This window comes from Anguilla rostrata, chromosome 2, assembly GCF_018555375.3.
Source record: "Anguilla rostrata isolate EN2019 chromosome 2, ASM1855537v3, whole genome shotgun sequence".
Lineage (NCBI taxonomy): Eukaryota > Metazoa > Chordata > Actinopteri > Anguilliformes > Anguillidae > Anguilla > Anguilla rostrata.
This window is the reverse complement of record NC_057934.1, coordinates 45948416-45968133: the sequence shown is the minus strand read 5'-3', so window position 1 is coordinate 45968133 and position 19718 is coordinate 45948416. Positions and strand designations below refer to the sequence as shown.

At 35.7% G+C, this 19718-nt stretch overlaps 1 protein-coding gene across 3 annotated transcripts; it reads right to left on the bottom strand.

Annotated features, from left to right (window-relative positions):
* Positions 1-145: 145 nt before the first annotated feature.
* LOC135248198 (cytochrome P450 3A30-like) lies at positions 146-19718 on the bottom strand. Of its 3 annotated transcripts, none has more exons than XM_064322541.1 (13): positions 19451-19716; positions 8698-8791; positions 8394-8446; positions 7367-7466; positions 7140-7253; positions 6519-6607; positions 6156-6304; positions 4532-4659; positions 4318-4399; positions 3669-3829; positions 1942-2168; positions 1492-1654; positions 146-617 (listed from the first exon to the last, which is right to left on the bottom strand). In XM_064322541.1, exons 1-13 carry the CDS (start codon positions 19561-19563, stop codon positions 522-524), a joined length of 1569 nt encoding a protein of 522 aa, XP_064178611.1. In that variant the 5' UTR covers positions 19564-19716; the 3' UTR covers positions 146-521. The 3 variants fall into 3 exon arrangements, with proteins under 3 accessions (XP_064178611.1, XP_064178613.1, XP_064178612.1); XM_064322543.1 differs by lacking the exon at positions 19451-19716 and adding an exon at positions 9135-9324; XM_064322542.1 differs by lacking the exons at positions 146-617; positions 1492-1654; positions 1942-2168; ... (7 more) ...; positions 8394-8446; positions 8698-8791 and adding exons at positions 10826-11783; positions 12533-12695; positions 13122-13348; ... (7 more) ...; positions 18642-18694; positions 18801-18894 and having other exon boundaries at positions 19451-19718.

Genomic DNA, 19718 nt, shown 5'->3' with positions numbered 1-19718 from the left:
TATTTAATTGACAATACAAGTAAGCTATTGAATGTTAAATGGGCTTGCCATAGGGATTTCCATAGTTAAGTCTGATTATGGTTAGATATGCTATTTACCATTTTGCTAAATAGTCAACTTAGTACAAAGCAAAAAAAAACAGGCCTTGTAAGTTACTGGAAATCTTTATTGTAAAATTGCTCACATTTATGCTAACTGAAATGTAGAGCCCAAATGTAGATAAAATATACAACGTTAGACAACATTCCACAGTAAATGTGATTTCAGACTGAAAGTTAAGGTAATGTGGCAAAAAGGGCCAAACAATTATCACACAAATCATTGCTGACCTTGTACAGGTAAAGATTTTTAATATTACTGATAAAACACTTAAGGCAAATCAGTAGACAATTAATTACTCACTGAAAATGATTACACTCATTGCATTGTAATCTTATACATAGCCCTTGGTATAATTTCAGAATGTCAGTTGTGCAATGTATTTACATGTTACATTTTCTGCCTTTTGTCTGGTCGTAATTTTATTCATCTTTGCTTACACTGTCACGTGGAACAAGCTTCAGTTTTATTGGGTTTTTAGGAGCAACAAGTCCTAGAACGTCCAGCTCCAAAGGAATCTGGTGGAACACAAAAATGAGAAATTGTCTCAGACCTTACGAATTATAATTCTGTCCTCAATGGCCATGTGAAACACATTGGTGTTACCAATGGCAGAATGTTACAGTACAGAGTAGAGAAGTTCAAATTCTGAACTTATGCTAGACTGTCAGCCGGGCTGTATCTCTATCTACCCCCTTTTCCTCACTGGCTTCATTAGCGGTAGATGTAAATATTGGGGACACTTGTTTTCTCAGCTCACTTTTGACTGTGTTTCTTTTTGTTAAGATTTACTAGTTTAGCTCAGTTTACATTTTTGATCATTGGTTCCTGAAAAATCTTGAATATAAAATTAATCAGAACGATTATTATTATTATTATTATTATTATTATTATTATTATTAATAATAATAATAATAATAATAATAACTTTATTTATATAGCACCTTTCATACAGAGTATGTAGCTCAAAGTGCTTTGACAGATCAACACAGTCATACAATATCAGAATAAAACCATATCACTATTGTTCCGAGTGCAGGGGTAGATAATTGCTATGGAGTTCCTCATGGACGAAAGATTATGGTCAGCAGGATATTCCGTGCCTAATTGCTCAACAGCAGCTGCTACAGTCTGTATATTGTTTGTATTCCCTATTTGCACAAGTTGTACTCTCTGGCAGAGTAACCGTGCAGCTCAGGTGGTATATTATGGAGTAAAAAGAAGTGGCAGTTAGCTGCATGTGTTTTGGAGGGAACGCATGATGCTAGAGAGTGCCCCCCTGAGGCTGCTGTTGCATCAGTTCTCAGATAATCTAAACACAGATTGTTTCTTTAACACAAAAAAAACTGAAAAAGATAAATTCATCCATACTGAATCTTTAATAGGTCTCACCTCTGTCTCATCACAGGTAACAATGTTGAAGTTCTGAAGTATCTGAACCATAGCGAGTTTCATCGTTATAATGGCAAACCTCATTCCAATGCAGTTCCGAGGACCAGCTCCAAATGGCAAATAGGTGTGAGGGTCTATGCTGTTTTTGTTTTCCTTACTAAACCTATGTGAGGAATCAAGATGGAGGTTCACATATTTAGAAATTATACAGGCCTAAAAATAACTAAATTAGTTAAATTAGTTAAAAATAGCTAAATTTCAAGATTCAAAAATATAGCATGAAATTAATTTTCAAAATGAAAGGCAAGAAAAAGGTGAAGTCAGTTCATTTTGATATATTTCTATTCCTGTGAATTTAATTTGTGTGCTTTCATAAAGTTGCACAGCTAATAAATGGTCAAAATTGATACTGATCTGTCTGAAATTATACAATACTCAACAGCATCCTACCTCTCAGGTTTGAAGAGTTCGGGGTCTGACCACAAGTCAGGGTCACGGTGTAAGGCATAAGTTGGAATCATGACAACAGTCCCTTTCGGAATGGTCACCCCATTGATCTCAACGGTCTTCTTGCAAACCCTCTCAAGACGAGCAGCAATAGGGTAGAGCCTCAAAGACTCGTTCAGCACCATATCCATGTACTCCATTTGCATCAGTGGTTCATAGGTCACCGGGGCCTTCAAAAAGCAAAAAAAATAAAATAAATTATTTAATAAATAAAAATAAATTCAGGAGGTTGTGCAGAACTCTGAGATGTTTTAAAGTAATATCAAAATACAGCCTTATTTAAAAATACAGTACTCTCTTGTTGCTATGCTAGTATTCTATAAACACATCATTGTAATCATTACATTTCTTCTACCACTTCTTTATTTAAAACTCTGTTGACTTTCCTACACTGTATGCTTTAGCAATAGTGGCATGTCCCTTCGTCTAATTTAAATTTACTTTTGGCTTTTATTGAAAAGAAAATGTGACAGGAAAGTGAAATGAAAATGTTTCCATTTAATTCTAACGTTTTCCCATCAATAAGCAATAATAATGTGCTTGGTAATGTGTAATTACTTATGATACTTATGGTATAATAACTATTCAGTTGATTGGTCTATCTGAGTCTGAGAGAATGGCATATACTGTGTTTTTCACATTTATAATTACTTGTGACAAGACTCTGGGGCCCATTTTCCAGAATCTATACCTCAGGGCGCGTGGGCGCATTTAAGTGTGCGCTGCGTGGGTGCACTGAGTGTGGCTACTGAATGTTGGTATTTTTGTGGCTAGAGGCAGGGAGTGCACGGCTTAATGTGCATGGTGCACCTGGGAAACTGGGCTGGGTTATACTGAATATATTTTCAGTGGGTGTGGTGCAGCTGGATTCATTAATAGCCAATCAAATTACCTCTTTTCATTCCCTTTAGAGCCCTGTACAATGCACACTGCTCTTAAAGGGAATGAAGAGATATTTAAATGGTTGATTAATCCCTGCTGTGAATTTCCATAGCCTATGGCTGCAAAGGAAGACATACTAATCAGTCATTTCTCACAAGACGTTCTTTTGTGGGAGGTGCAGAGTTGGCTGTTACTTTTTTTTTTTTCAAAAATTGAGTGGAACAAATCTCATACATAAGAGAAATATTTTGAATTTGTTAAAATTAACAAAACTCCAGTGCACTAGCTTGCCATCTTACATTTAAAACCTTTAAAACTATATGTGACCCGTTCTATCATAATCTGTCGGAAGTTGCTATGTCCAATTTCATATAAGTTAAATGTTTCATCTTATTTTAGCATGACAATATCTTGGCTTTCATAATCTGTATGTCTTAATGCCAAATTCAGAGTAGAAATATAAGTTTGAAGCTTTTAGACATAAGATGCCAAGGAAATTAGCTACTAAAAGGTGCATCAAACTCCATGATAAAAATACCATTTTGTGAGTACAGGGGCTAGCAACACACCATGCGCCAGCCAGAAAATAGAGCCCATAGTGTCATTGTGAAACCTATGTGACAGGATGTAGGATCACTGTGTCACTTTTAAAGGACGATTTATGTTGCCAAAATGTTAAATAGTTATTTAAATGTAATGAATCCTAATGGTTCACTTTTCTCACAGAAGGTAAAAAACTAATAACAGGCAATCATTGCCATTTCAATAATAAATTCTGTAGAGGTCACCTTGTTTGGAAAAACTTCATCAATTTCCTCTTGAAGTTTCGTCATTGTTTCAGGGTTGGTGGCCAGGTTGTAGGCCAAGAATGAGAGGGTGCTACTGGTAGTCTCATAACCAGCAAATATGTACATCATTGACTGGGAAAGAATTTCATGGTCTGTAAGACCTGAAGATTGAAACACACAAAATCATATATCATTCTTCTACTTGATTAAGTATTGAAATATAAATCTTCCTGCTGTTGGGACATGTAGAGGATAAGAAAATACTGTAAAAATAAACAGCGTAACTTGTAGCTATCAGCTTTTTGGGTGGTGTTTATTGAACTACTGTATACCGAGTATATATGAGTTAACAACACAAGAAAAGCAATATTTTTTTTAAATAATGTACTATAATGTGGTGGAATACTGTGCTGTAGGATGTACATTTTTGAGTGGATACAGTAAATATAATAATTCCCTACTCATCAGAGGTCCATCTGACAATGAGACCAGGGGCTCACCCCCGAGATTCTGCCAAATTGCAAACATTGCTTTCTAACTCTGGTCACCTGCAGCTAGTTGTTTTAATATATTTATCTTCTTTTTAAATTAAAACTTAAAGTTCTTTCAAATAATACATATTTTCTTTGTAGCTGATGTAGTAATATACCTTTGAGTGGTTCTCCTTTTGTGACTGTGCTCTTTTCAGGTATCTGGGAGTCCACCATCAGTTGTAGAAAATCCACACGATTCTACATTGAGGAGAAACCAAAGCTGAAGTCCAAAGCAAAGGTTTGATGCTTACTACTAATTTGCTTTTGAATGATATGTTCAAAAAATGTATTTATTATGATTCTGTACGTCTCTAATTTCTCCTTACTTACTTTGTGAACATTTGTTTGTCGTTCTGACTTTATTTTCCGAAGAGAGGCGTAAAAGAAATCTGTCACAGATGTTGGGAAAAGGGCAAAGTCCATTTTCTCCAGCAAGGGGGCCAAGAAAGGGAAGAATGCTGAAAAAAGATTGGACAGAAAAATTTGCAGGAAGAATTGATTTGCCAATACATTTGGTCTGCATATGAAGTTAAAACATTCAGTTAAAGTTATTCCATTTACATATAGTTGTGCTATTAGAACAGACTGATGTTGCAGTACTTTATTCCAAATATAAAGTTACTGTAGCTAACAGTAGCTATGCTATACACACATTGTAACAGCAACACAAAGCCTTATCAGTGTGCTGACACAAACCCTAGGTATCTAGTCTAACTCTGTAGTTTAGCACATTCAAACTAAATTCCTAGCTGATGGTTAAATAGATGTAGTTAGCAAAATGTAGTTAACCCACGCACATTTCTCCCCTTTTACCAATAATTTTCTTCCCTGGTTTTCTTAGATGTTTTTCAATATTTATGGCATTAATTGATGCTCTACTTTTATCCTAACATTAAATGTCATACTTGTATTGCTATGCCTGCATTTATCAATACTTTTTACGTTGCTCAACAACTCGATAAACAATCAGAACATAGATGCCTGTATTATGGCTAGTTAGCTAACATTTTCATACAATAAATTAGCTAGCTAGATACTATGTGTGTTAATGCAAGCTAAGTATTATATCAAAGCATGGTCAGATAATATGGAAATAAATTTTGGAAATCTGTTGTCTAGTTAATTTAAATAAGTAGCTTGGAGTTACAGCCATTTTCAGTTAGCTGGACTAACTTAACTTAGTCTACAGCTTTTACAACCACCTTCTTGCTATTTCACAGAGGTGAAGTTACAGGCTGTCAGTTGGCCTACACCTTTTTAGTCAGAATTTTTTTTTTACACTAACTTGCTTGTCAAGCTATTGTTTGATTGCTAGGCAGAATTTCACAAAAGTTAGTAAATTAATTTAAAATGTGTTAATAAATCAAAACCATGTTCACCTTATATGCACAGATGTGCAATGCTTCCATGTAGAGTCATTTTTATAATATCCTTATTATAAGAACATAGCACGTAATTCTGAGAAAAGATTATGTTATTACAAAATAAGTAGTTATCTTGCTATTTCAGGGAAAGGCAATATAATTTCTTAATAATGAGTTATTTTATTATTTTGTAATAACATGATCCGTTCTCGTGAACTTCCATGAGTTGTAGCCTGAACTTCTTGTGTGATATAGACATCATGGTAGGTACTCTTGGATTAATCCAAGTTTATTTTATGCTTTTCTTGGTGAGGATGCTTCACAATTAAGAGGTATTAAATAATTTCACAATAGCTTGATCTTTTCTCATAATTATGTGTTTTATGATATAATAACAAGATCTGAAACTACGTGGGAGAATTGCACTTCCAAAGATATGAACCAATTTGTGTAGTTACAAAACAAAAATAAATAAATAAAAACTATACATTGACCAAGAAGCACTTTGAAGTCCATGTCATCTATTTCACCATAAAATGTTGAAAAAAACATAATGTGGACATTTTCAGGGTGTCTATATGATGTCTTACCTATCAAGACAAATAGAGGATTGAGCAGGTCAAATTTGAGCATTTTCTTAATGTTTGTGACAAAGGGGTCATCTGGGTTGCTGAGAGAGTCAATATCAACACTAAATGAGGTGCTTGTGACAACATCCATACTGTATGCACCAAAGAACCTGAAAAAGGCACAGAAACAAAACAAACCTTAAATATGTATACAAAGGATTATTTACAGTATTGCAAGACAACTGAGAATAGACACTTACAGAAGAAAAATAAAGTTTTTACGGTATTGGTAGGTCTTTACTTTGGTACCATAGATTTCTGACTCACACCCAAACTGTATTCAGTTATCCTCAATCACTTTATGTTGTATATTTCACGACTCACTCTTTCATGTTTGCTGCTTTCCCACAGTCAGCTGTTCTCTGCAGACCCTTAATTAAATTATCAGAGTGCTGTCTCATAATTTTAAACATCTGTTAAAAGAAAAAAGGAATGCAAAGAAAAAACTTTGTTTGAAAGTTTTAAACAATGAAAAACAGCATCCACGGAATCTATGCATCACTTGCTGCTACATTACGGCACATTTTATTGCACTACAGTCACTCAGCAGACCAATGAAATCAAGAAGAACTCAAATAAACACATAAATAAAGGTATACCCAAATTTCTTCTCCCGATTTTTAAATGCCCTATCACATTTGCAGTACCATTGCCAGAACATCCACTGTTAATTCAGAAGAGAGCAGACTAGCTAATTTCTTCCTAAATGTGTGTAGCCAACTTTTGTCACTTTGCAATCAACCTATCTGGGTGTGCAGTCTCTGACAAACTACAAGCACCTGCTTCACTGAGTAGACCTTGTGTAGGTGAGGCAGGGATTTATAAAGTGGCCTAAAGTTTGTTGTAATTTGTCTATGAAATATGTATGTAGATTTTCTACAGTAAAACGTGCGTTCCTGTAGATCCTGTGACCACGCTTATACAGAAAAGTAAAGGGAAGCTCACCTCTTTCAGTCGACCGCTGGTAAAAGAGGGTGAGAGAACGCCCCTAATTCTCTTCCACTCATCGTCTTCCACAACAGTTATTGCATCGTACAAGGGGCCATTCAGACGGAAGTTCTTAAAAGAGGACACATCAGCTTCAACTCAGAATACACAATTGCCAGCCTGTTTTGTGATGCTCATAATTTATTCTTGGTAATCAGACATTATTGTGATGAGTATTGACTTACTCTTCTGTTTGTGAAAAGGGAATAGCATTCTTTGATCAGAATAGTTTTGATCATTCCAGGATCCATAATGGCCAGTACTGGCTGTCTGCCATCATAAAAACTGAAATCAAGAAAATATCATTAAGCGTTGTCAAAATTAAGATTTCTGTTTAGAAACTGATAAAGTAGTACCGTAATTTGACATTTTAAAATAATTTTTAACTGGTTAGCAGGGTGTACACTGCATGAAAGCCAAATTGACAGTTAGTCGACTGCATTACATCACATGTATGTTACATTACATTCAGTTAGCAGACACACCTATTGAGAACAACTTACAGTTTAAGAAAACCTCATGTGGAGCTATGTTAGCAACAATGTCCGGCCTGGCTGACAACATTTCCACACCCACACGTGATTAATGTAGTAACTATATGTTAACTTATGTCAACTTAAAACCATAAACAGATCATACATTAATACAGCTAACATACACATAAAACCTTGAAAGCATGCTATAGCAATCATAAAGGCATTGCATAAGATAACAGTTAAAGGGTGGGAATAGGAAGGATGATAAGATGCAAAAGCTGAGCTTGTGTGGACTGTTCCACATCTCAGGGAGGTTTCTATTTTAACGTACTGAGGGAAGATCTGATATAAAAGTAATTAACCAAAGGTTTGTGTCAGTTAGTCTCATAACTTGACGACATTCCTGACCAGGTTTAAGCTGATATGAGATAGCATTTACCCTGTACTAACATTTCCAGAATGATAGGATAGGGTAAATTCTGCCAGCGTGTACACTTGTCCTGCTTTCTGGATGTCCTTTGAACAGTATGTTTCAGTCACAATGAACTTTGCAGGGACAGCTTTAGACTAGTATTTAATTTCGTGATGAGTGAGCTTGTGGTACGTTGTTTTTGTTGTTGGTTGTGGATTGTGGTTTTTACACTCCTCTATGATTTCCCCTGATACTGGTGAATATATAATTGATAAAACTATCAGTTGTGCAGATAGTTCCGGTGGTAGGTTATGAGATACCCACCCCCACATTTTCCCATATTTCGCAAAACACTCCATGTCAAAGTTGTGGAATCCCTGAAAATAAAGCAGGAAATGTAACATGACATCAGATGCTATTAAAATCTCCTTCCTTCCTCCAAAATAATTTGCTGGAAAGATGTATTTTAAATAATGGCAAGCTATTTATACGTATTAGTACTTTTCAGTTCCTAATATTTTCACTGCAGTTACATTGTATTATAGCCTGTTCCACCTTCCCCCACACTATATTTCAGAACACAATAGCAGCCATAATTTCTATAAATTCTATAGAAATATTAACCCACCTTTCGGTACTCCAACAGTGTTCCCAAAAAAGGTATGGGTTTAGGACCCAGAATTTCCAATTTTTTAAAGAATCCATATGGCCAGTAACCATATCTGTGAATATGAATGAAAGCAATGAAAATACAGAAAATACATTTCCCAGATATAATATGAGCTCTGACTGTAACTTTACATGTTATCAAATAACAATAGTGAGGACAGTTCAGAAGTACATTGTTACTTTAAGTGCAGATATCATAACACTGAATTGTTCAGCTGTAATAATGAGTTTAGATGCTATTTTCAGATCAAGTTGTCTCCATGCATTAGCTTTGAGTATAGTCACATTCAACAAAACGTTTATGGAAAAGACTCCTCTCACTGAAGCAACATCCCCCAGTTCCAGTTCCAATAAGCCACACACAGCAGCAAATATTCTAACAATAGTATTACTCACACTGTAATCAAGGTTAGGAAAATTATAAATAGGCCCCAGGTTGTTGTTGAGAATAACAAGAAGAAACTCATTGTAGATTCTTCAGTTCCACGTTGCACCTTGTGTCTATGTTCATTACCTCAGTGGTAATGACTTTGTACCAACTCAGCTACAGTTTATAGAACAGGCAGAAAACAGGCAAAAGTTCTCTCCAGAGTTAATGATTTGTGAATAGGTTGGTTAAGAAGATTTGAAGAGGTATTGCACTTTGATTCTTATATAAGACTGAGGGTGTTGTAATATGCTTTTTCACATGACTTTAATCGAGTAAAGGCCATACTTGGAAATGGCACTATATATGGCTTTCTTCATGTATCAATGCATGAGTGAGAGGGAAGTGCATAAACACTTCCATTATAAATCTAAGTGGTTATAAACCATATGCTATCTGTTAAATAGCACAAGACAGATATGTATGCAGTATGTCAGTAAATAATTGAAATAACAGTGTGGACTCCTGTCATGCCTACGTTTTATTATCATTATTTTTAAAATCACTGACCGGATGAATCAGCAGTAACACAGATTCAACCCCTGTACACACTGCATAACCTGTACCACTGATCGGCAAGATAATGACAAATATAGTTGTTTTTATCTGAAAGTCCAAACTATGTCATTTATGAAAAACAATAAAGAAATATTATTTCAAGTGATTTGTTTCTGAGCTTTATTCCGTTTTCAGCGCACAGAGGAGTCAATGATACTCTGATATGCCGATTCATTTTCTCTAGTGTGCAGCAACTAAGAACTAATTAATACAACATTCAGTGATTTTTGTTTGAAAACAAGATGGGAGAAGAACGAGCAAAAGTACAAATGGTAAAAACCGTATAAGGTTTTGATGTTCAAATCTGCTTATTTATCATTTGAAATATTTGTTGTTTGATCTGGCATATACTTTTTAGTGATAGTCATGACCCTGCAAGCCAATTAATTGTGCAATTTTAATTGCATTGATTATAATTAATATAAATGTATAAATTATAAAATAAATTGTATGTGAAAGTAAACTCATTGTCCTCATACAAGGACATAATTTTTTGTCCCTGTATAGCAAGGAGAAATTTAAAATGCACACAAACATATGGTCCGGGTCTCAGGAAGAGAGTGATTGGCCACACCCACTCTCACTTACAAGCCATTATGTCATTGACCACGCCCATCTGGACTAATTCCCACCAAAATTCATATTTTAACTAATACTGTGTGTCCCCAGATTTTGTCTACGTGGTTTTGTTTCATTCCGTCATTTGGTTTCTGAGATAAGTGATGACCAATTTTGTTGTAGAGCTTTTTCACAAGATCATGTATACTAAGTTTTGTGAAAATCGGACATACAGTGTGGGAGTTATTATTATTAAAGTAAAACATTTGGTTCTTTACTTACAGCACATCTGTTTACAGTATATTGTTTGGGCCTCCAAGTAACCTGACCAGGGTGCCAATGCTCAGGTCTCTATCATTTACCATCTCATGGGAAATTGCAAAAAAATGGGTGATAATAATAATAATAATAATAATAATAATAACAACAATAACAATTGGGTTTCAGCCATATGGGCTTGGAACCCTGATAATAATAAGCAGCATCATCATCGCCATTCTTATTGTCATCTTCATCATCATACACAGGTATGTCAGTCCAAATGGAAAGTATTAAAGAAAATCTTTATTTACTTTTGTATCATCACATGTTAGTTTCATTCTTTGCTATGAGTTAATATTACCCACCTGTATATTAAATGGGACAGATGTGGCTTATAGTTTATTCTGTATAGTGTTATTTCAAATAAGCATGCATAATACAAATGAACAAATGAACTGTTGACCTGTATCACATAATATAGCACACATGCCTACATACAGCATGCTACCCAACTGACTGTCCAGGCCCCTGTGCTCTCCCAGCTGGACTATTGCAGCTGTGTCCTGGCTGGTCTCCCAGCAGATGCCATCCAGTCCCACCAGCTGATCAGTTTGAGGAAGCAGAAGAAACATAACAGCTTTGGGGTATATAACATCGCCCCGATATCATACTTTCACAAAGCAACATATATACTATTCCAATGACAAGTAGTGATCTAGTCATATGTGACCAGTCCTTTGATTTCTTCAGTTTATTACCACATCCCAAAAAAATGTGTTAAAAATAATTGTATGGGAAAATACAGAAATTACTAACTGAAAATGATAATTTGGCAAAATAGGTTAAACAGTAATTTCCCCAGTCACTGTTGACCTTGTAAAGATAAACTACTCAAGTATTAAGTATTACAATGGTCATTGGATTTGCAAAATACCTCACTGAGTCTGAAAAGTGGATTTAAAGAATAGTTATTAACATATTCAAAGAAAATATTTTGAAACTGATAGAAAATTATACACTATGTCAATTACTTCATTCTAACTGTGCACCTGCAGGATGACCTCTGTGAGGTCAGTTATGCAACATACAGTATATTATTTACATACAATCATGTCTAATGTCCTGATTTCAGTACAATGATTATTTTATTCCTCTTTGTTTGTGATCCCACGTGGAACAAGCTTCAGTTTTACTGGGTTTTTAGGAGCAAGAAGTCCTTGAATATCCAGCTCCAAAGGGATCTAAAGACAGACAGAAATAGTCTATTTGTGTATCAGTAAATCAGGCCACATCAGTTAAAACTGCAAGGTCACTGACTGAAGAGCGCACATCAAAACCATAAGAGCATATAAAAAAGAAGTTTTAATAATTACATACTGAAATCAGTAGTACAAGTATCTGAGTCTTCTTGTCCTATATAAAATGGACAACTCCCCATGAAATAAATAAAGATATTGTAAAAAATAAATATATATAACAGACAAACAAATTGTGTATTTTTTCATGAAACATAATACTTTTAAAAAGCAAATAAATCTATCATCATAACTTCTGTTACTCTTGTGGGTATAATCACAATACCTTTTTTGTGTGTGAAAAATGACTTTGCCATGATGCACATGCAGCCATGATGCACATGCAGCACCTCCTTAACTCAACCACTAACCTTGTGTTTACTAAATATTTCATCTTTATCAAAAAAAGATCAACTGACTGTAAGGTTTGTGTTCCATTTTACTCCTTCCAAATAGATCACATTTGTGTTATATCTTTCCATGCACAAGATTAAAAAAATAATACTGCTACTCGATCTTCAACTGGAATCTCAGTGTGTGTGACTCTCTTCCTCCTTCGTGTCTCTTCTGAACAGTTGAAACAGTACTTAGTTTCCTAGTCATTCACAATTCCAACAACAACAATAATAATAATTTACTACGCTGGTAGAGAAATTAGAAAACAAATGCATGAACAAAAATTGAATTGGTCTCACCTCTGTCTCATCACAGGTAGCAAAGCTGAAGTTCTGAAGTATCTGAACCATGGCGAGTTTTATGAGGACAAGGGCAAACCTCATTCCAATGCAGTTCCGAGGACCGGCTCCAAATGGCATATAGACATAGGGGTCTATGCTGTCTTTGTTTTCCTTACTAAACCTATGTGGGGAAGGAAGATGGAGGTTCACATATTTTGAAACTATAGAGGCTTAATGACAATTTAGCCTAAAAAGGCAAAAACAAAGCATGAAATGAATTTTCTAAATGAAATTAAAGAGAAGGTGGTCTGTTCATAATTTTGATATATATTTTTCATTTTGGGTGTCTATTCCTGTGAATTTAATTTGTGTGCTTTCTTAAACTTGCACAGTTAAGATGGTCAAAATTGATACTGAGCTATATCAAATTATCTGTCACAAATTCAAGGCTCAAAAAGAAAGGTAAGGGCAATGAAAGGTATGTTCCTCATTTTGAGATGACATTATCCATTGAGCTTAATTTTCTTAATTTTTCTTAAACTTAAACATATTCTAAAGTCAAAATGTCCTTTGAGTCTCATTGTTGACATTTTTCAGAGCATCCTACCTCTCAGGTTTGAAGAGTTCGGGTTCTGACCACAAGTCAGGGTCACGGTGTAAGGCATAAGTTGGAATTGCGACAACAGTCCCTTTCGGAATGGTCACCCCATTGATCTCAACGGTCTTCTTGCAAACCCTCTCAAGACGAGCAGCAATAGGGTAGAGCCTCAAAGACTCGTTCAGCACCATATCCATGTACTCCATTTGCATCAGTGGTTCATAGGTCACCGGGGCCTTCAAAAAGCAAGATAAACATCCCTTCATATCTGAGAGAAATTGAATACTTCATTAAGATTGTATTTACTTGTGGAAAATTGTCTCGCCCCACCTTTGTGCTATGCCTGTAATCACACTGATGACATTGAAGTTCAAGTGAGTGCAATCCTCTGATACACTCATCTGTAAGCTAATGGCTGTGCTTCATACTAAAAGTCACATGGAATTCTATTGGAGCGCTAGTTTTGATTGGATGAGAGGTAAATCTCTCACTGATGATAGCAGGTAACCTGCAGAATTATTTTGAGTAGCTTGGAGTGTTTTGATTGCAGTTACCCAAAGAACCCTAACGTCCAGTGGAATGAAAACAACTGTGTCCAGGTACTGTCCATTCTCTGTGATATTTGGTTTGTAGCCCTGCTTACTGTCAATAGTATGACCTATATGAGGAAATGTATGTGCATAACAGTTGTTAAATCCTGATATTGTTCTAGTCCTCTCTATGTGAAAGACGAAAATAAACCTGACTGAACAATTTCAATTTTCATTATGAATTCAAAGCCTTTTAAGGGGCAACGATTCACCCCAGGGTTCACCTTGTTTGGAAACACTTCATCAATCTCCTCCTGAAGCTTCTTCATGGTTTCAGGGTTGGTGGCCAGGTTGTAGGCCAAGAATGAGAGGGTGCTACTGCTAGTCTCATAACCAGCAAATATGAACATCATTGACTGGGAAAGAATTTCATGGTCTGTAAGACCTGCAATGAAATACAAATGAATATTGTCCACTATTGAGTATTGAAACCTAGTTTTTCCTGTTGTTATGAAACATAAAGGATAAGGACAAGTATAAAACAAATAGTATGAATAAAATGTTTGAATATTCTATGTTCAGTGGTTGCATCAAATGAAAGATATAACAGCAACAATGCTCACATGAGATTCCCTCTGTTCATGTGAATGTGATTGATGTTTCTTATGTTTACTTAGTGACAAAGCTTTATTAAAATTGCACTATTGTACACAGCATGCTCACACCTACATCATCGAAAAGGCAGTCTTTTCTATGGGTCATAGAGATATATAACAATGATGGGGGGGGGGCTGTGCTGGAGGAAGCACACATTTGAGCAGAGTATGATTCAGAAACAGGCCCATTAACAGTGAGAGGTGGTGTTCAAACCTCTGATTTGATTTCTCTATTTGACGTTCTGCAGTTAATTGTCTTTCAATATTTGTTTTCCTTTGATAAATTCATAATGAATCAGTTATTCTCTTTCAAATAATTGCCTTGCACTTGATTTAGTGATATACCTTTGAGTAGTTCCCCTTGTGTGCCAACGCTCTTTTCATGTATCTGGGAATCCACCATCAGTTGTAGGAAATCCACTCGATTCTACAGTACATTCATATTCATATTCATTCATATGCAACCACATTATTAACAATTTTGTTTTAGGTTATAACAGTTTGGTTTATGGATCATGATTCTTTTATAAAATATTCAAATAAGAACTTTATGGAAGAAAGTGTAATTTATTTTCTCTCACTTACCTTGTGAACTTTTATTTGACGTTGTGACTTTATTTTCTGAAGGAAGGTATAAAAGAAATCTGTCACAGATGTTGGAAAAAGGGAAAGCTCCATTTTCTCCAGCAGTGGGCCCAGGAAAGGGAAGAATGCTGAAGAAATAAAATGGAGTGCAGGCATAAAAATAAACTTCAACAGAGAGGGAATTAGACTCAAGCATTTATATAATATAGTAATGTAGAATATAGCATAGTAAAGTTTAGTAGTGTAATATACTGACCAATAGCACTGAGGTGTAGATGGCATTAGTTAATGTATACAATAATCAGTTTTATCATAAAATGAAAGAATGTTGTAACCTTGAGTAGCTTTTACCTATCAAAAGAAACAGTGGATGGAAGAAACTGAATTTAAGCATTTTCTTGATGTTTGTGACAAAGGGGTCCTTTGGGTTGTTGAGAGAATCAATATCGACACTGAAGGAAGTGCTGGCGACAACATCCATACTGTATGCACCAAAGAACCTGAAACATAAGGAACACCAGCAGCAAAACATAAACTACACAGTGAAAAGAACAACTAAAAAAGAGCAGGATAATGTTCTCTTAAACTAACATACGGTACAATTCTTACATTTCATTACAATTCATGCTGCCTGGCTACAGCATGCCTAATGGATAGCGTAAGATTTGGGGTATTGAAGTTATCAAAGAATTGCTGTGATAACTGAGTCTCTTGACTGCCTGGATTTCAATTGTTTTTTTGAGTTTTCTGGGGCAAGCAACAGTTCCAGCTCCTGCTCACCCTCCCCTTCTGACAACCCAACGGAGTCTTTAAGTGAATTTCCCAGCCACCGAGCTCGAAAAAGAACAAGGGTACAAACGTTACCCAAAGTAGCGTAATGAAGGTTAAAAAAATTAATAAAAATAAGAAGAATTAAAATAAACTATTTTTTGACCGGCGCCGAGATGTTCGGCCACCAGAATAATCTCCCTTGTGCTTGGAGAGAGTGCTGGCAAGCCTTACCAGGCTGAGTGTAGAGACAATCACAAACAGGGAGCTCTGTTTCAAAGTCTTCCCTGTTACCTTGCTTGTTATTTTTAAGAGATTTAATATTTGCATTTCTAGATATATAGGGAACAATAAAAGCGGCAAATTAAAATTTCCAAGCTTACCTAGGGAAATGGGAGGGGTATCATTACCAAACTTTCAACTTTTTCAACTGTTATTGGACCGCCCAAATGAAACACATAAGTTGGTTTCTGGACAGATGCGACTCACTATGGGTCGGCATTGAATCTTTTCATGCTAACCAAGAATCTTAAATCCCTCCCATTCATTCATAAGAGGAGTCAGATTAAAGTAGGAACCGATTGTATAATGCATTAAGACTCTTGTATAATTGTTCACAAATGTATGTTTTTTTTGGTGTTTTTTTCTCTTCTTTATTTTTATCCTTTCTCCTGTTCCTGATGTGTGCTGGGCATGATTGATTCTGTCCATTTTCTGACCTGATGTAGTTATTGTAATGTGACCCTGCATGTGAAAAACCAATAGAAATCATAATTCCCCAAAAAAAAAAAAAAACCCTGTTGCACCTGAATTTAGCTTAGTGCAAAATAAATGTAGTAAATGTGCAAAAAGGGATCAATGGGTGAATAAGAGCAAGAATTGGCATTATGGTGAAGTACATCCAGCAATTTGCCAACTCAATACCTAGTAAAATTTATATAAATGATCCCATTTGGCATTACAAAGCTATAATATATCTGGGAAAGTAATTGCTGAATTGCATTGGAATTTGCTGTGCACAACCATGTTCCCAAGAGGAAATACCTATTGAATTTGGTTCAGAACTCATGCCATTGTTCACTTTCGTAAATAACTTCCACACACCTCTCATATACCTGAGTGTCACACGTGTGTGTGTATGTGCACCCAGAGGTCAGTGAAGAGGTCCATGGATGTTAAAACAAGTTGAGTGCCCCTGATCTATCTTCTGATCTGTGAGCGCAGTAGATCAGTAGATCTGCACTGATCACAGGAGCAGACTCAGCCGCTCTGTTCTCAGTAAAGGGGCTCACGGTGTGCTGTGGGAAATGAAGGTGGGATTTTCGGTGAACCTGTCGGTCACTACACCTCTATCAGCGGCGCTACTCACTCTTTCATTTCTGCTGCTTTCCCACTGTCGGCTGTCTTCTGCAGACTCTCAATTAAATTATCACAATGGTGTTTCATGATTGTAAACATCTGTGAAAATAAAAAAGGTATGCAAAATATGTTAAAAAAAAAGAAGTACAATCCTGTTGGAATATCTTAAAAAATAAACAATTTCCATATTGTCCTCATTGCTTTTGTGTTTTTCATGAAGTCACATTATCTGGGGCAATTTGTACAAAGGCCTTGACTCAAGTAGACTATGCTCTTTTCTGCTTGCCCTCTCCCAAGGGAAAAATGATTAATTTTCTTTGTGAAGAATCACAGTTTTTGTAAGAGCTGGGGGAAGCTCGCCTCTTTCAGTCGACCGCTGGTGAAACAGGGTGAGAGAACACTTCTGATTCTCCTCCATTCATCGTCCTCCACAATGGAAATAGCATCGTACAAGGGGCCATTCAGACGGATATTCTGAGGACAGAGGATGCATTTCTGAATACAATGATGCCTGCTACTAACACTGCAATGTTCTTAACTTATTCTTGTTAAGCAGACACTCTGTGATGTAGTATTGGCTTACTCTTCTGTTGGTGAAAAGTGAGTAGCATTCCTTGACCAGGATAGTTTTGATCATTGCAGGATCCATAATGGCCAGTACTGGCTGTCTGCCATCGTAATAACTTGAAGAGGATTACAAAAGTGAAATTTAAAATAACAGTTTAAACTGAAATATTAAAAAGGAAAAAAAAAAACACTGCTTTCATTCAGATTCCTGTGAAAAAGACAATCTTCAATCTGTACAATCTACAAATGATTACTTGAAAATGTTTGGGTAATGCAATAAGGCACTTTTATTTCAACATTTGCAGTAAAGTCCCTGGGCAAATCCCCTTTCTTCACAATTTTGGCCCAGATCCACCAAGAATAGTTGAATTATAGACAGTTAACAGGATGTTCATATTATTATGCAATGTGTGATCCAAGTTCCAGTAACAGTACTCAATCTGAGTGACTGTGTAATTATCTGATTAACTGAAGTTTTCTTGATATAGGTCGTTAATGCTTCAGGTTGACTGAGTGTGAGAGTAAATCACACACTCAGACTGAAAAGCAGTGAAAAGCATCTAGTGAAACCAGTATTCTATTTTATTTACTGTAACCACTTGTTAAATTTTTTGGAAGCAAGAAAACCAAGGACAATGTCGCACAAAGGAATGAATTGTGGGCTGACACCAACTGGCCAACAGCAAAATCTCAATTAAATGGACTATTTCAATATACCATTATCTGGGAAATTGGTAGTAAATTACAACTTACCCAGCAAGGGCAATGCATATTTGCTAATATTCAACACTGGATATTGCTGTCTGTTTCAAGGTATGTTCTGAAATAGGGTAATTCCTTCATGGAAAATCATGTTGGATCATCTTCTATGCAATTATCTATGTCTTTATCTGGCACAAGTTCTATCCTCCTTCCTTTACATTGGCTTGCCCCATTCCATTTATGATATCAGCAACATTGCCAGGGTCCAATGGTACTGTATGTTCAACTCCAAATTACTAAAGCATTTCATTGATTCCACAGTATATTCATTTAATTGAACTGTATCAGAAATGAATACTCACCCCCAGATTTTCCCATATTTCTGGAAACACTCCAAATCTGCATTTTGGAAACCCTGAAAACAAGGAAAGAAACTGTGAATTTAGTGAAACTGCACTTTTCTCTCTTTACTGTAAAAATCATACAGTGTTAATTCCTATAAGTATTAAATGTTAACACACCTTTCGGTACTCCAGTAGTGTTCCCATAAAAGGTATGGGTTTGGGTCCCTTAATTCCCAGCTTTTTAAAGAATCCATATGGCCAGTAACCATATCTGCCAATAGAAATGAAAAAGGTAATGTTGAACGGCGGCATTAGGGATGGTGTCCAAGAAAGAAACCCCCAAACTATTAGGGTTCAGTTTCTGCTTAAGCCCACTTATTTTATTGCCTAATGACAGACGGAATTGAACTATCACAAAAAATGTTCCTAATTTATGAAGGAATACATGTTCTGAATTCTTACAAAAACTTATGACTGAAATCTACAAAAAAACATTAAATTCAAGTTAGTTAGTATGAAAGACAAATCAGTGTAGTGATTAAACTGAATAATACCCTCTGTCCAATTCTAGTATAAAACAAATAACATCAACTACTGTACTACAGTATGGGAGTTTAACTAAATAGACATTATCTACATTTACAAATGACAAAGCCATTGTCATTATCAGTGATAGTAGACGCTGTTTTTTAACCTATTTTTGTACAATATGTCATTCAAGGCTTAAATGTCATCAGATTTTCAACACTTAACAACCTGCTTAATATTATGGCAGTAACAATATGCTATATACTGAAAACTAGCCAAATGAATATAATATTACTTACGTGACAATCAAGCTTAGAGAAAATAAAAGGAGGGCCCAAGTTGTTGTTGAAAAAAGCAAGAGGAAACTCATTGCAGAGTCTTCTGTTGTCCTTTCAGAATTCACACCTTGCATCTTGTAAAATGACCTCAATGGCAGTATTTTTGTGACAAGTTAGGCATGAAGGTCTGCCGCAAAAATGTGTTAAAAGGGCAGTGCCTTCCGTCAATGACTTTGCAGAACTCTTGTGAAGGAGAAGTCTGATTTGATGCAATGCTTTATTATGCTGT

Excerpts from the sequence above, each read along its gene's own strand:
- LOC135248198 (XM_064322542.1), bottom strand. The coding sequence starts at position 19,563 with ATGCAAGGTGTGAATTCTGAAAGGACAACAGAAGACTCTGCAATGAGT. Across the intron at positions 18,895-19,450 it reads TCTCTAAGCTTGATTGTCAC|ATATGGTTACTGGCCATATG; the intron begins GTAAGTAATATT and ends TTCTATTGGCAG. Across the intron at positions 13,349-13,926 it reads ATGAAGTGTTTCCAAACAAG|GCCCCGGTGACCTATGAACC; the intron begins GTGAACCCTGGG and ends TGCTTTTTGAAG.